We start from the raw sequence: 18179 nt of genomic DNA, 5'->3' as shown, positions 1-18179 counted from the left end.
AGCCAGCATGGTTGGAAATGTCTCTTTTTTCTCTGTATACTGTCTTAAGCACAGTTTTTTTTTATAATTGGATAATGATAATGATGATAACAAAACAACTATAATTAACTAACTAACTAAATAAACAAACAAATATAACTATCTAACTAACTTACATGTAATGTATTAGCTAACCACAGACCCCCCCCCCCCCCATCAACGTTGGTGGAGGGTCTATGAACTAACTAACTAACTAACTAACTAACTAACTAACTAAATAACTAACTAATTAATTAACATAAAATTCTATGCTTCTATCTACATCGCACAAGTCTAAAGCCATTCGTTTTAAAATTTCACAACAGATTTGTCAGTTCACTTTGAAGATTGAGAATTAACATTTATTAAAAGCTAGCAACTAACCAATTGATATCAATTCCACTTTAGAATATGCATACTTCATTTAAAATAAAAAGTCAGGCACACAACCAACAACTTTATTCCAAACAATATTTCGTCATCCATATGGATGCAAATACCCACCAACCCATCCATCCATCAACACTTGAATATATGCAAAGAATTGGCTGAAATACAGCAGTTACTCCAGACCTGTAGAATTGCGTTAGACATTTACTTGTTCAAATTGACTGTATGTACTATTGCTGCTTTTATTTATTGTCCCAGTCGTCGCTAACAACACTTATAGCATGCACGAGCCAAGTTGAACAAAAATATGGATTATATTATACCAGTATATTGATGGCGCAAATCGTGAGATCTGATTGGTCTAGACATCGAACTAGCGCATCTAAAATGAGCGATAATGCACAGTTGGCACGCGTCCAAATTTTGATGTTCACTGTTTGTCTAGAACGTTGCGTTGTAGTCCGTGCAGGGATGGGGGCACAAATGAAACCAGAAAATGTTGCGTCTTATCTTGTTTCCGATATTTTCAATATACTGGTATAATATAATAGCGATGAACCACCCCTGGGAATGGTATACCACTCGGTTTTGACCAGTGAACTCAATATATGCACTCGCTATCGCTCGTGCATATATTTCGTATTGCTTTAATATATACTCGGGTCGTTCTACGTTACGACAACAGGCGTTTACGTCACTGGTTCTGCTGTGTTCGAAATATGAGTCAAAAAGTTCAAAATTGCCATTACTTTCCCCTTTTTTTCTCTTTGACTGGCACTGGTATAATTATGTTATTCTCCAATATTTTTCTTCATTCAGCTGAAAAATACGAGTGACCTAAGGGTTGTCACTGCTCGTCTAGCGACTCGTAATGACAGAGGCCCCTTAGGTCACTTGTATATTACTTGGCTGAAGAGTGAAAAATATTGGGAAATAAACATCTCAAACTGTACATCAATTTGAAATAAAATACCGACCATACATTGCACATGTATCCAACGTGCACAATTTTATTTATATCAAAAACTGAACATTAACAACAATACAAAAATAAATGGTTAGTTGATAGCACTGTGGGATTTATACCAACAAATGAACAAATGAAATGTATTGAAAAATATCAATCTATATGTTTGAATTGAATTGAATTGAATTGAATTGAATTGAATTGAATTGAATTGAATTGAATTGAATTGAATTGAATTGAATTAAATTAAATTAAATTAAATGATACTTATTACCCGAAAAAATTAACACCACGAAAGTAAATGCATCGAAAGGAAACTATTAAATCGGACAACGGGAGTCAGAAAATAGCTATGCTAATCGCGTCTGAACCCTAGAAACAGTAAGTAATAGCAAATATTTTGGATGCGAAATACTTTTGAAGTAAATATAGCTCTCCCCTTCTCACCCCCCCCCCCCCGTACTAAGCTGTTTCGGCAGAAATAAAGCAAAGCAAAAAGAATTTAACAGTGCAATGCTATACAATATACTCTGTAAATAAATCTATTCCTTATTATCTAAGTCGTAATCGTCTATACTATACTATATACTATACTATACTATACTATACTATACTATACGTATACTACTAGTATACTATACTATACTATACTATACTATACTATACTATACTATACTATACTATACTATACTATACTATTCTATACTATACTATACTATACTATACTGTACTGTACTATACTATACTATACTATTCTATACTATACTATACTATACTATATACTATACTATACTATACTATACTATACTATACTATACTATACTATACTATACTATACTATATACTATACTATACTATACTATACTATACTATACTATACTATACTATACTATACTATACTATACCATATACTATACTATACTATACTATACTATACTATACTATACTATACTATACTATACTATACTATACTATACTATACAATACTATAGTATTCTATACTATACTATACTACACTATACTATACTATACTATACTATACTATAGTATTCTATACTATACTATACTATACTATACTATACTATACTATACTATACTATACTATACTATACTATACTATACTATAGTATTCTATACTATACTATACTATACTATACTATACTATACTATACTATACTATACTATACTATACTATACTATACTATAGTATTCTATACTATACTATACTATACTATACTATACTATACTATACTATACTATACTATACTATACTATACTATACTATACTATACTATACTATACTATACTATACTATACTATACTATACTATACTATACTATACTATACTATACTATACTATACTATACTATACCCACAAACTTTTTGATACCAAAATGGCGTCTCAAGAACATTAATTGGTCAATTGTGATGATATATGAGCCAAATTCTGCATTAATTGTAAGCACTTTATGAACAGTTCTATGGGATTAGAGGTACGTTCACCACAGGTTATCTGCTTCTTAATACTAAACAAGGCTCTTGGGTGTTTTTATTGACGACTGTATATATTGTTGATATGTATTCAAATTCAAATATTGTCCATTATTGAAAAAAAAATTACTCAGGTTTTTATTATGTACAGATGATGGCAGTGTCGTTTACAACTTTTCACCTGGTGGCCACAGGTTTTCAGGGATGTTCACGTATAAATGGTCTTCAAACTCCTTCATTGTTAGATATTCCTGGGAACACAAATGTCATGAAGGTATTACTCTTAATATGTGAATACTTACAGCACAGAATACTTAAACGTGATAGCACTATAATACGACTACAGTTGTATAAATATAAGATAAACCTTGCGATTAACCCAGGCATGATTTGAACACTCACATAGTAATGTTATCATGGATTTAGAGACAGCAAAACGTGTTTGAAATGGGGATAGAGTAACATCATTGTTACAATATGATTTTTGTAACGTCGAACTGTCAACAATACCAGCCTAAATTCAGAAGGGTTCCAATTCTAATCAATGTATATACATTTTAATTCGAACGTACTGACAATAGGCGTAAAACGCTGTTTTCATAATGAACAGAAGTTTAAATCATATTTGCTGAGACGAAGAAGACGACGCACATCTAGAATATTGTAATTTTGTTGAATCTGTGCATTATTTGGTAAACCTTTAATTTTCAGTTAATCATATACATAAAAAATATAAAAATAAAGTACCAAATATCTTCATCGACGTCCCCTTACCTGTCTAGATGGGTTTAAAAAAAAAACTTGCCGAGAGGGGCAAGGAAGGAATGTCACATTTTGACTCTTTTTAATATTGTTTTATATACATGTAATAACTTCGTACCTTGTTAGTATCCTGGACGATCCTGCCAACATTTAGACAAATATTGGAGAACGACGGTCTGTCTTGTATACACTCACACCAACATTCTTTCATAATGTCATAACTGGATAAAATAAAGAAAAAAAACGTCACTGTACCTCTACCTTGACTAAACGGTAACAAAATTGAAATTATTTCAGTAAATTCATTTTTCATTTTTTTGTTTAGCTCTTGCATGATGTTAGATAGCTTGATGACGTCAGATATAGATGTATGACGTCATATAGGATGATATTTCATATGAGGTGTGAATTTTGACTGCTATTTTGACTGTACTCACATAGCATCACTGCAGTGCCTAGGCTTGGGCATTCGAGCACCTGATTGCAAGAATCGGATAACCTCTTTGGAAGACATAGCTGAATAAGGACTTGCTCCTGACAGGTATGAATGGGAAATCAACAACCATTACATAATCACCTGATTCAACAATTATGGACAATCAGGGGCAAGATCAATAGTTCAATGTAGGATAACAGATAAATTCTTATACTTATGCTTCGGGACCCCCCATCCCCACACACACCCCTACGAACTAAATTGGTCAAAATTGAAAATTGCTTCAAACCACACAATCAATTTCAAATCAGTATGTCTATAGTAATATGTAATGAGCAAAAGATATTCTTTTGCCGACACTTTACTTTATTCTAGTGGCATGCATTTACTATAGCAACAACTCTTCCTCTTCTAAATTTGACGTTTTTTAAAGAAATATTTGTATTTTAAGGGTAGAAAACAGCCATTAAAAGTAAAATCGATTTTGTAGGATAGGAACTAAAATGCCCCCCCCCCCCACCGTAAAAGAATTTAGTTTGTTATCCTACATTGAACTATTGATCTCAAATCTAAGGACATACCCCATTGCGAGGAATTGATCCGGTGCAATGTACATTGATACTTAGCATCGACATTGTATAAGATTAAAGACACTAACATTTTATCATTTGAGTTTATCAAGGTTTTGATACTAGCCTAGGCTGCTTTGCAATGACCAAATTCCTAAATTGACGGCTTAAATCTAGAGGTCGGAGCAAATATCTCTAGCCTACCAATAATTAAGTTCAAAGCCCCTCGTGAGAGGAAGAGGCCTAGGAATACAGTGTACTTTGGAAACCATAGTAATATAGAAAAACAACATACAATTTTATTTGGCATTTTTTTTCAGCGAATGCAATACTTACCGAGTGTGACTATTTCCCAAAGCACCACACCATATGACCATACATCACTTTTCATCGTGTAAACCGAGTCTAGTAATGACTCTATAGCCATCCACCTTATTGGTAATCTACCCTGCAAAGACAGAACACGGTGTAAATGATGAACACACTGTCTGTTGGGGATGTTAGGAAAATCCATAATGGAGGATATTCGGATTTGGTCTATTTTTGACGTTAAAACGAGATTTGTAGCTTATCTGTTTTACGACTACTGTAACAACAGATACAATTCTGCACTGCATGAGTTGAACTCATAAATGGAACGTGCTCATATAACAATTTTGAATTTAAGCGTCTCTGATATTCTGATATTTGATAATCAATTCATAAACAAAATAAATGACAATTTTCAAACATTAACAGCTTCATACGAAAAATTCAGTGAAGTCGGGATTAGAAATCACGTGTCCATGCACCCAGTTTAAGACGTATACGTCATTGTTTTAAGATATAATTCGCCCCTGTACACTTAACATGCTTTGACCGTTGGAACAGTTCATAGAGGTTAGTTGTACTCAAAAGGAGAAATTCTAACGATTTAAAACGATTCCTTTATACTATTACAACTTCATTTCAATTACCTGAGACTTTCTTTCGTAAACACAAGAGCCACTAACATTTCTTGCAAGTCCAAAGTCAGAAATCTTGCATGTGTTGTTATCCCCCAGGAGAACATTCCTTGTTGCTAAATCCCTGTGTATACACTGTAGAGGAAATTGGAAGAGTGGAAAAAAGTATTATCCAACCGACCGACCAACCAATCATGACAATTTCAAATCCGAAAATGAAACCAACAATAAAAGATACATTCTGATGTGATCATAATGAACAGCGCCATCTATCATAGAGCGAATATTATAAGATTGACTGTTTACAGTCGATGGGTCCCAGCTTATGAAATTATGTAGTGTAGTTTTAGCACTCAAACAATAAAAGACGTTCGTCCGTACAATACATGGGGTTAAAAATTGCAACTGTCAAACAAATGATGAACAGCAAGATGCATGGTTGAACTGTAATTGTAACCTTCTTTGTTGCTAGGAAACACATTCCCCTGGCAATCTGCCACATGAACTGCAGTAGGTCAGATGACGTAATGTCTCGACTGTTCGGATGAACATTTTGATACATGCAGGATGATCGATTGGTACAGAGATAATCTTGCAAACTTCCATGAGGGACCAGTTCCACGATGATACAAATAGGATCTGTATTTAAGGGGAGAAAGGTTTAACGTCACTTTGCAGTTCAAGGGCACCACCGAATGACGTCATAGTAGCGATTGTTAGAATTTCATTTTTCAATGTCTCAGTAATTAGGTGATAACTTGGGCATACGAACAAATAAGGGACTGGATGTATATTACTAGGGGAGGGCAATCTCCGGCCGGCCCTCCCCCTTGGTAATTTATGTCCAGGCCCTAATGAGTGTGTGTTGCTTTGAGAATACTTTTACATGCAATAGGCAAATTTTGATTTCTGCACTTTATTAGTTTATGAGTGACAATGTGGATGACGGAAGTACCCTAGTAATCTTGATATGTCATATATTTAGTAATTATTGTATGCATGATAGATAAACGATGCGTTGAGTATTTATATGTATTTACATAACATAAGTACCTGATGAAGTACAACATCCAAGCAAAGATGCGACATTCGGATGACTGGCATTTATTGATTTCATTATAGCCAATTCTCTCAGAAAATCTTGTTTGTCTTCTTCCGTTGAGTTATCTATATTAATTGTACACAATAATGAAGTGTGATATTCAGATATAGTTACTGTACAACCATTTTTCCATTGAAAATAAATACAACAACGACGTTTTGGTATCGTAAGGTTTTATTTCAAATGTTATAAAAACGTACGTTCGTTCGTTGAACCACGTACAGGCCGGGTATAATGCATAGCACTAGAATACTTTAGGATGGAACTGTTATTACTGTAGATATGACGACTTGTTAGAGTGTATGAATGCCAGACTTAGCTATATTATCCCAGAACAAAGTGTTGATTATAGTGACGTCAAGCCACCGTGTAATTTGTTTAATTTTTTTTTGCATTTGTTATTCATTTATATCGAAGTTGTATAATAATCACAATCAGTTTTGGTTTCATATGTCAAAAGTCTATTTCCTCATAGAGTCCAAACGCTGCCAGTTATCGTGAAAAGTCCCGAGGGGTGGGGTGGTCCTGCATAAATGTTTCTCTCCCGGGAGTGAGACGCTGGATTGCATACTCAGACTGTATGAAAATGTCTGAATGTCCAGTATTCTTGGGGTCAGTAACTCAAAGATATATAAACTGGTAATACAATTACCCAGTGCCGAAATTTTGAAATATGCAAATGTACTGGAATTTTCGATTTGAGATTTGAATTTATCATATAACAACACTACACGGTGTCAAGAATTAGGTACATGTATAGGTCTATGTACGGCAAAAACGATTCCTGTCATCTTAAATAGTTGCATCAACTCTTATTACACTTTATGTAACATAGCTCACCTTTAAGACATTTAACAGCAACTTTAGTTGTTCCAGGTTTGCCAAATAAATCCATGACGTGTGCCATTTTGACAATACCGAATTCTCCCTGACCAAGGAAGCCATTTTCTAAGAATTGTAACTGAATGGGAGATATCTCCCATGAATCTACCGATATGTTTCGTTTGCAAGGAAGAAGAGGTCTGCTGGAATCATTTCTTGCCATGTCTACTTGTAGAGTAGTAATTCTCTGGAATGTGGAGTCACGCCCTCTATGTGAAATTACCTTCGGAAGATGACACAAATAACAAATATCACACATGTAAGACATACAAGTGTAAGAGTTTAATAGTTCGTCACATTAAAAAAACAGAACGAATCTTTTTTTTAATTTAAAGTCCACCCCTCCCGTTATTGTACATTGACTGCGCAAACTGTCTTTAGATATGAACAGCGCCATCATGTGTTCAAGATGAACAGAAAAGTTACAAACTATATACAGTGTATTATTGTTAAAATATTTCAGTAAATTTCAACGCTGATATAATTATTTGATATAGATATTATAAGTTTTGTGTATATATTCGTTGAAAACGAAAATCGTTTGTTTGTGATTGAAATACTTAATAAATTGTTTGTAAACTGCAGATTTTGACCGAGGTCTCTGTAAATATGTATGTAGTCAATGGAAGTAGCCTAAACCGATGGTTCAGCCGGTTTTGTAATGTTGTAATGTCTGTATTTTCCTTATATTACCCCTAACGATAATGTATCTACGAACAACACTCTGTCATCGAATCCGACAGCAATGTCTCAGACTAGTCAGAAAACTTGATCATTTTAACATCTTCTCATGGTTAACTTATGAATATGTTTCTTCTCATTATGTAGTGACTATTTTACATGTATTTTGACTATGTATAAAATATAGCGTAAAATCTTTGTGTAATATAATATCTGGTTTCATCATTTTGACGACACATTTTAAGGCAAACAATTTATCACTAATTCAGTTGTTGAAAGTTGGAAGTAGTTCGACATTTAACGAATTCAGGTCTCTGGTAGAGCGGCTAAACGGTTAACGGTAATTACGTTGTTCTGTTTTGATTTGAAAACATCCGGGGGAAGGGGGTTTGCCTAGTGGGGCTCGATTGTAATTGTGCCCGTACTTACCTTAATTCTGTGTTTCTCATAGTAATATCTTTAAAATGATGATGGGTTTTTTAAAAGTAAAAAGAAAATGAGTGTATGTGTACATGTTGGTGATACTTTCATTTCACAATCACACTTCAACAGTCTAAATGACTTTGAAATGGCAAATAAAGTCTGAAGGAAGCTTTGAACAGTTTGTTTTATTAATAAAAGTTCCCAAATTTCAGCAACAGACGATAATTTTCGCTGAGGTACGAGCTCATGGGGTCGCCACCGTACAATCAGTGAAGTTGTTTTGTTTTTTAAATCCTGCCGTAGAGGGCGTAATTTTAAAAATTACATAGGGTTGGGATATGAGAAACATAGAATTAAGTACGGCTGCCCTAGGTTATTGTTCGGATAAGTCTTGGCAAAACAACATGAATTCTTTTTTTTTATTTCTGTATCAAGCTTAAGAAAGTTGCCGCTTATTTGAATGTGACATGACATGATTTTTTTCAGACAATATAAGTCTCAGCGTTCTCTACGTTACATACACACCCTCCCCACTGCCCTGAATCAAGATCGAAAGATAAAACCCTGCTGACTAAGTATCTCCAAGTATAGTCCAATGTGAGACCTTTTTCACAAAGCCCACATTGTAAAGAAATCTTTCTTTGTTATGTATAGACCCTGAAGTTGATTTCCACTGTTAGCTTTAATGTATAGTGCACCATAATATACATCTCTAAAGTGGAACGGGAGGGTGTACTGTATATTTACACATTAAAATATGTGTAGCAGGGAGGGGGGCATATTCTTGGGTTCATTTGGGGGCATTAATTTTTTGAGAACGCACAGGGGGAGGGGGCTGAGAAATTTGTTTGTCTAAAATAATTTCTCCCCAGCCCCCCCCCCCCCCTGTCGTAAATTCTAACCCCAGCCTAAGAATAGTAATAATCACGTTGCCAGTAGTTATTTCTTTGGATGTAAAGTAACGTGTCTTACAGTATATCTGTTTTGTACTTGTTGTCACCCGAACATTCTCGGGATATGTATCACAAAAAGGGGAAGATGAGATTGAAATCACATTAAAAAAAGGAAAACATTAATTCTTGGCAGCTGAATACTTAATACCCTTCAGTTTATATATAAGCTTATGGCTTTATGTTAGTAAATGTATAAAACCTATATGTATGTATAAGTCATGCCATGAGAAGACTGCAAGAAAGCAATTTACATTGTAACGGCGTTGACTTCGATATCTCTATCTTTCCTTAGTCTTACTTGTAAATTTTGCAAATGTAATAATGCCTGCTATACATATTTGTCAGCAGGATTCGTCGGCTCATGTCTCGCAACACTTTCTTTAAAAAAGTCAAATTGTAAATAATGTTATAATGTAAATGACATAATTGTTAATTCCACTTTCTGTATGACGTCATACGTCTTAGTTTGTTTTTTCTACTTTTAAACATAAAACCAGGGTTAAACAAGAAAGGTAGTTGTTCATCAATACACTGATGGTACTGAGTTTCTTATTTATTTTGCTTTATATATAGTTATGGAAGTTATTTTCTTATTACACAATTGTCTTCAGCAGACTGCATTTCTTCTGAGTTCAAGTCACGATCGTTGCGGATGGCGGTAGAGTGACCGTTTCTTTCGAGGTCAGCGTTTGGATACTCTATTTGCTGTAAAATTATACAAAGAAAATATGTGAATGGACATATGGAGTACTAGTTTCGACGAACTCAGCGATATGTACCCACACAAATGCAGGTTATATAGTACATTGTATAACTATTCGATAAAGAAGTGTGAGAATTTGAACTTTGATTTGTTGACTGATCATCCGTACCCTTAGATTCAAATTGCAAAAAAACAAAAAAAAACCACCACTACCACCACCACCACCACCAACAACAACAACAAGAACAACAACAACAACAACAACAACAACAACAACAACCACAACAACAACAACCACATTCAATGTGTTAGTTCTGTAATTTAACATCAAACTCAATTGTTAACGAATGGTGATAATTGAAATACGTTGTGTATAGAAAGTTGTCCGTCTAAAATATGGCTTTCTGTTTATCTAACAGGCGTAGTAAGTCATTCCAGTGCAGTGTCATACAACGGACGAAAACATAACTAAATCAAACTAATAGTAGTCATTCATTACCTGCTCAATATCAGTCTGTTGACGTCTATCTCCTCGGTGTTCCAGGTCATTGGCGTTTGCAGCTGGAGTTGGGATGGCGGTCCACTTCATGCGACAACAGACACGGTAGAATATAACAGTGGAGATGATTGCACATACTACTAGCAAACTACAAATTACAGCCAAACTCACAGACATGGCAGAAGACCTTCCATTTGACGGTGATGGTTGTTGAGTAGTCTGATTAACTGAAATTAAAATAAAAAAGATATATATTTTATACATCTTCATAACATTTATTACGGGTTTGATTCGGTCATTGTTTTCATACTGTTTTTACAACTCCACAGAAAGGAACGAAAAATCATATGTTTATACAGCAGACACTCTCCCAAGTAAACAAACAAACAAACACATCTATCCCATACATTATGGACATTGGTGACTAATAAGTCCACTGCAACTGCTGGGTGAGGTTGGACGAGAAATCACTGTTACTGTTCCCGATCGCATGTAAATAAAAAGTTGAATTTGTGGCGGTGTTTACGGAAATAAACATCCCAATGACAATGTTTTGATGGATGACAGTTTTATCCGATAGAAGACAATAATATATATTGTTTACCTTTTGGCTCCTTTATCATAACAGTTGTTTTCATAAAACGTTTTCCTGTTTCGCCTTTAAAAATACAAGGGGGAGAGGGCTTGGGAATTAGAAGTGTCACATTTTTACAAATTGCTGAAAGGGGAGGGCCATAGCTAAGAAAATAAGATTAGGGGAAGGTATGTCGTTAATAAGCTGGAATCTATCATTTCAAGACGATCAGTTTTTAGAAACACGATTTTTAATAAAATGAAACAATATAATAAGTTATAACACATTACAGTTTGAACTAGTCATAGCCACCATGATGCAGTAAATTGTATTTTGGTTGTTCGGAACAGAATTTTGTTTACTTAAGTAATGTGAAATAGTGAGAACTATTACCTGTTTGTGGTAGCAATACAGTCATGACTTTGTCAACCACTAATGATGTCGTTGAACCTGTCAGATTACGAAATGGACGTGAGTGTTAAAGTTCACAATCTCCATGCGGCCGGAACATTTCGCGTTTCAGTGATTTCTCACCAGCACGGTACAACCTAGCATACATTTGTTTTTAATCATATTTTAGTGACATATTTAAATGATAACGGAAGGAATTACTTTGTATATCTGTCTGTCTGTCTGTCTGTCTGTCTGTCTGTCTGTCTGTCTGTCTGTCTGTCTGTCTGTCTGTCTGTCTGTCCATATTTACATTCACAAACACACAGACATTCATAGCTGACAGCACCTCCCGAACAATGACAACTCTTTATTGCTTTAAGAACGTACACATCACATTGCATTGCATCGCATGTATTGATCAGTGTGAGGTCACCATCTTATTTTTCTCTTAAAGCATAGAATAATAACATCATTAATTGTTTAATACACCTTCTTTCAAGAGAAACATGGGTCGAAAAACGTTTATTTTCGTTTACATTTGTTCTGATTCGTTCTTTATATACACCTGTAAAGTTAATATGCTAATGGTATTGTGATATATAGGAGGAACAGAACAAATATCTCCCACTCGAGCGAGTCACAGTAGAATTTCAATTTTAGGTCATCCGTCGAAAGCTACAACTTTCCCTTTTCACGTATAATTTTTCGTGTCGTAGTCCATGTATTTATATCCGTGATGTTGAGACAGCCGATAATGTCAGAGCGCCATCAACGGCTAAATCGCGTCAGACATGATGCGCATCTAAATGCATTGATAGTCAAAAGTCAAAACTAATAACAAACCGTATACTAGTATATTGTTTAAATTCGTTGTAGCAATCGCTCTAAAAATAACGATTATTCCTCAGCATGTAAAACTGAAAAGCGGTAAAACACGGGGGGGGGGGGGAATGAATAATCGTAGAAAAATGTGTAATCATCAACCAATAATAGTTCCATTGCTGATGTTTGATGTTTGAATACACGCCAAAAAGCACCCCCCCCCCTCCCTCCCGCTTTTCCAGGTAATCTTAGTTCTGGTCGTTGTTATTGGATACCAATACATAACCTTTGGTTTACTTGGTACCTTTCCAGCAAATACACGCAGTTGTTAAACGTCGAGTCTTTAGTGCACGTAAGCCAGCTTGCTAATCGCACATGACCTTTCATCTTTGTCAGAGGTCACTCTAGAGCGAGAACACTGTATGACAATTTTATACATGTATTTTAAAATCCCACATAAACTACTTTACGTCCTCAGGAACAACGTGATGGATACGATGGAGAAAATCACTAGAAACATATAATTCCCGGTCAGCTTTAATATTACACATTGTTCCTAAAGAGACAATGTCAAAGGCCTCTTTAGTGTTATATTTATTCATGTTCTTTCGATTTTGTATAAGTACTGACTACTTGAATGTATAGCTCTCCTTTCCAAAGTGAGGACAAATCGCACCTGTGACGCAGTAACTTTTTGGTAAAGTAGTGTCAACGCCGGATTGTGTACATACAGTACATACCAAAGTAACGTCACGTTGTAATTTTTAAAAAAAACGACGTGGACGTGCAGATATGAAATGTACACTCAACGATGAATAATAGCTATTGTTTAACTAGTAAGGAGTTTCGAAAATCTATACAATCGATATAGCATTGGGTCTATTTATTTTGCAATCAAGATGAATATTTGGCCATGGAGACTGCCAGGCAGAAGTATTGAGTCAACTTTCGTTTCACTTAGAGTTCTAACTTTTATGTTATGGACATTTAATGAAATGTATTTCGCTCAGTATTTTACTTCAATACCGAAATGCCCTTCGTTGACTCTAATTGCCATATTGTTCAAGTAGCCTGTACCGCGGAGAAACTTTTCGCTATTCGTTCATAAATTATATTTGCCTGTGTCAGAGTCTGAAACGGTAAGCTACGACCCCTTTCATCGAGAAGACTGAGTGTTGAATGAGACCAAATAAATAGACATCTAGAAGAAGTACATTTCTGATTATTCTCTTTATGATATACTTTATTATTCATGAGCGACATCAAATTTAAGGCGATTACTATATTCATTCTACCTTTCGCCCCGAGTCCACCAAACAATTGACAATATACACTGCATTCCTTCCGACCAGGTACAGTGAACATGAAAGTATGTAGACAAGAAATGAGTCACGTCACACATGCTTTTTAAATTCTTAGAAATCCTTGTAGCACAGAGATATGACAAATTTCATGAGCGTGCTTAAAAAACGTCAAATTTGCGAAGTTAAAAGTATATTTTAGGGCATGTTTCATGGAACCACATTCTGACGCATCTCTCCCTGTGCTTGAAAATTCTACCTCACCCCCCACCCGCCCACCCACCAAACCGAAAAATAACACTTCGTGACAAATCTAAGCTGACTACTGACGGTCTTACGGAATAGCCGCTACGTAAAATATAAATTGGACGTTTCTCTTAGATTGTATCAACCTTTGAGATGACTCAGTCATTTACATAGCACGGTGACTTTGTATGAACCAATAAGCATTGATCATTTTGACACACCCTCGCCAAGCCTTCGATTCGTTTATTGCTATTTACATTTTAATAGTGAATCAGTGACATAACGTTAAGTCACTTGCTTGTATTTTTGCTCCTGTGCCATACAAGAAAAGTCACGGAAAACTGAACTGGATCCTTCGAAAATGTGAGTAGTAAAACAGGGATTTATTATACACCGAAAATTATGTCACCATACATAATTCAAATAGATATAAAGCAATATGGCAACTGACATGCACTGCATGGCAGACTTTTAAGTATATGGTTGGCATGTGCTGTAGGAACTCGATTCCAAGCATGCAACACACGCCGGCTTAGTAACATAATATATAAACAGATAAACTCAGTCTATTTCAAATTTTCCATTTCACTATTCTAATTGAAGTTCCTTTTCGATACTGACGTCACTTTACATTAATTACTTGAAAATACAAGAATCTGTTGATTTGAAGTAAAAATCTACGGCTTTGTCGTGAACACCGTGACTTAAACATTTCACTTACCTGTGTCAGAATTTAGCACCTTTAACATAAACCAATCCTCCTGCTGCTGCATCGCACCGATCCCGTCGCTAAAACCCAAACATGTATAGTTGGCAGCATCTTGACTTTGAACGTCGTTTATAGTCAGTTCAGAGGAAGTAGTATATAAATGGCCAGTCTGTACAGGTGTCAATGACGTTGTAATGCGATGCGAATCGGTCACTTTGGTTCCGTTAACTGTCCACAGTAATTTTGGAAGAGGTAGTCCTAGATTTGCAGTGCACTTTATTTTAAAAGTTTCAGTTGCATTAGCATACACGATCGATTGATGAACTGGGACTTTATCATTTTGAAATCTTGGCAGAACATGTAATTCAAGTTCAAAAGGTTCTGTAAGACAAAAGATACAGAAAATAAGTCATGTGGTCTATTATATTCATTTGTCAAAATTGCAAATTCAGGAATAAACAAAATAATATGAAAGAAAGTGGAACGAAATGGTAAATAATACTGACGAATATTATTGATACAACCAAACCAGAGTGACTATAGAGTTTCAAGTAGGTGGCACGGTGTTTTTTACGTCTCAACATAGCGTTTTTAATTTGGTTACTAATTACATAAACAAAGTACAGAGAGTTATAGCACCCAAGCATCTAAAAAGATACATTTTATGTTACTATGAACGCAAATCAATGTCACTGTCGGACGATCAAAGGAAGATCTAAACACAGAACATTTTATTATATGTGCTCACACTTAGATAAAATGCTATAGGACGTAAAACACACACACACACACACACACACACACACACACACACACACACTGTACTACCTGATTGAAACGCCATGCTCTCTCTTGTTTGGCAGTAAAACGTTCATGTTTTTTTACCAGTCGAATGTTGTCAATCTACATATTCTATCGCTTTCAAAATTTACAGGTACTCTAAAATTGTATTGTAAAACAAATTAAATCTTGAGACTACTGAGAGAATTGAATTCGACGAATACTTACTATAGAGTCTCAGCTCCATCCGTCCTGCCGTCTGGCGTCTGGGATTAACAGCAGAATCGAAAGATATACTACATGTATAAATTCCAACATCATTATAACTGAGGTTTCTTATTCCCAATGTTGTTATCGTCAACTCAGGAATGAAATATTTGTCTTTATTCACATATCGTTCAATCTTACGTGGGATCTTAAACTTTTGTGCTACGAATGCATCGTTCGGACCTTTAGTCCATTTAATAGAGGATACTGAGTCAGAAGAATCCCATGTTTCAGTTTCAAGTGGACATTTCAATTCCACAATATCTCCGATTTCCCCGTAGGTGTATTCAAAGACATCTACATTCGAGCCGACTGACGTTATGCCAAGGATGCCTGAAAGACAGAATTATATACTTTTTGTTATAAATTTACAATAAATTATTTTAATAAATAGTACCGCAGATATTGTGAACTGTGACTCTTAGATTACTCACACGTTTAACTTCATGAAACGAAATTAAAGAGGGGGAAAGACAAATTACTTTCTATGTATTGAAACTATATAACACATCCACTAAAACTTCAAATGGAAAATGTTAGAGTATAGTGGAGAATATTATATCGAAGAAGTGAATTTTTTCGAGCGGTAAAACATGCAATGATACATGGCTATTCTGTAATTATGAGGAAATAATGAACAAAACCTCATCGTGAAATCACAGAATCCTACGCATATGTATGTATGTATGTATGTATGTATGTATGTATGTATGTATGTATGTATGTATGTACGTACGTACGTATGTGTGTGTGCGCGCGTGCATGTGTGTGTTTGTATGTGCACGTGCACGCGCGTACATGCGCGCGCGTGTGTGTGCGTGTTGCTTGCGTGCTTGTGCGTCCGTGAGTGCGTCGTGCGTACTTGCGTGCGTGCGTGCGCGTGCGTGTGTGTGTGTTTGCGTGTGTGTGGAGAGAGGGGGTATGGAGTGTGTTTGTGTGTAGGTACTAAGGTAAAACGGTAGTTCTATAAGATCATTGAGTATCGAAACCAAAAGTGAAAAAATGTAATGATTTAAACCTTAAAATAAACATTGATTGACCATATGCATAGGTAAAAGTCTGGTTATCAAAGTTAGAGTCGGTCATCTTTCACCTCGACGAATTTTCGCGTGATCTAACAATGGCTTGAAAGCATCGCGATGCTGAATTATAAAGTTCACTGTGTGGCAAAATCAACAAGTTCGCTGCACCAAAGTATATGAACAACAGGAGGTTTACGTGGTGACTCAATCCGCTATGCGAGCTAACTAATTGCTAAGTAACTTTTTCACATGATTATGTGCCACGATAGCGGACGCACGTCAAGCGAACTTTTAGACAGAATACGCAAAAAATCATGACCAAAGAATATTTTAAGGAAAACTCACCAATGACATGAACAAAGAATACAGTAACTATAACACTAATTGCGGACGCCATTCTTACAAACTGTCTCATCGACGTCTTTACTAGAATACATGAAATGCAAATAACACAACATTTCGACTTATTTTGTTTATCATTGGCGTTCACGCTTTTAGAGCATGCAGGCGCAGTTACATGGATATAATGCATGAACAGTTGAAAACCACCCACTTCACATTAAAGTATCACGCACTGGTAGCGATCTTTGATTTGTTGTGACGTAGTAGTAGTCCTCAAATTACCGGTCAGGACCAATACGAGTTTATCTGATCACGTTGGCTCGGAGTGTCACAAACGTTGTATTGCAAATTTATTGTCCGATCGATAAACGCAATGTAGTCATTGAAATGATACGGATCCATGCATTTTGGTAAACAATTTAAAAACGAATGCTCCCGTACACAAGAACCCCCCCCCCATACACAATGTATTTTCTCATAAACTTACTCCAATAGTTTAAGTAACAAAGTTCCTTAATTTCTAAGAGCTTTATAAGAAGTACAGTTTTAGACGGTTTTGCAAGATCGGTATCTCGAATAAATCAATTGGAATTTCCAGTAGATGGTGTCCACATAATGCACTATCCATTGGAAGAACTCACAATCCATTACATGTTTATTGTGCTATTTGTTGATTGTCTTCTAAACATTCTGAATGTATATATACTTTAAGAATTTTCGCATGGAAAATTATTGACTAAGCTAACTCAGCGAATCCTGAAACTGGGTTTTAATAGTCTAAATGTGTGATTTCTTCTTCCTCATTCAAAACGGATATTTTTATTTTTAAAACGACGTTTCTTGCACATGTTTTTTTTTTTCAACGCGTGTGAATAATAATAATTCCAATTTGAACAGGAATGG

At 35.3% G+C, this 18179-nt stretch overlaps 2 protein-coding genes across 2 annotated transcripts; both read right to left on the bottom strand.

The window, feature by feature from the left end:
- Positions 1 to 3033: 3033 nt before the first annotated feature.
- LOC144433925 (tyrosine-protein kinase receptor Tie-1-like) lies at positions 3034 to 5632 on the bottom strand. Its single transcript, XM_078122337.1, has 5 exons — positions 5590 to 5632; positions 4970 to 5081; positions 4066 to 4162; positions 3747 to 3849; positions 3034 to 3117 (listed from the first exon to the last, which is right to left on the bottom strand). Exons 2-5 carry the CDS (start codon positions 5058 to 5060, stop codon positions 3034 to 3036), a joined length of 375 nt encoding a protein of 124 aa, XP_077978463.1. The 5' UTR covers positions 5061 to 5081; positions 5590 to 5632.
- A 1852-nt stretch (positions 5633 to 7484) lies between these two features.
- LOC144433918 (uncharacterized) lies at positions 7485 to 17331 on the bottom strand. Its single transcript, XM_078122325.1, has 8 exons — positions 17280 to 17331; positions 15874 to 16245; positions 14878 to 15246; positions 11788 to 11844; positions 11425 to 11478; positions 10821 to 11047; positions 10216 to 10323; positions 7485 to 7784 (listed from the first exon to the last, which is right to left on the bottom strand). Exons 1-8 carry the CDS (start codon positions 17329 to 17331, stop codon positions 7485 to 7487), a joined length of 1539 nt encoding a protein of 512 aa, XP_077978451.1.
- Between the last annotated feature and the right edge of the window lie 848 nt (positions 17332 to 18179).

This window comes from Glandiceps talaboti, chromosome 1 (assembly GCF_964340395.1).
Source record: "Glandiceps talaboti chromosome 1, keGlaTala1.1, whole genome shotgun sequence".
In the NCBI taxonomy this organism is placed as follows: domain Eukaryota; kingdom Metazoa; phylum Hemichordata; class Enteropneusta; family Spengelidae; genus Glandiceps; species Glandiceps talaboti.
The sequence above is the reverse complement of the archived record's forward strand: the minus strand, read 5'-3'. Positions and strand labels throughout refer to the sequence as shown.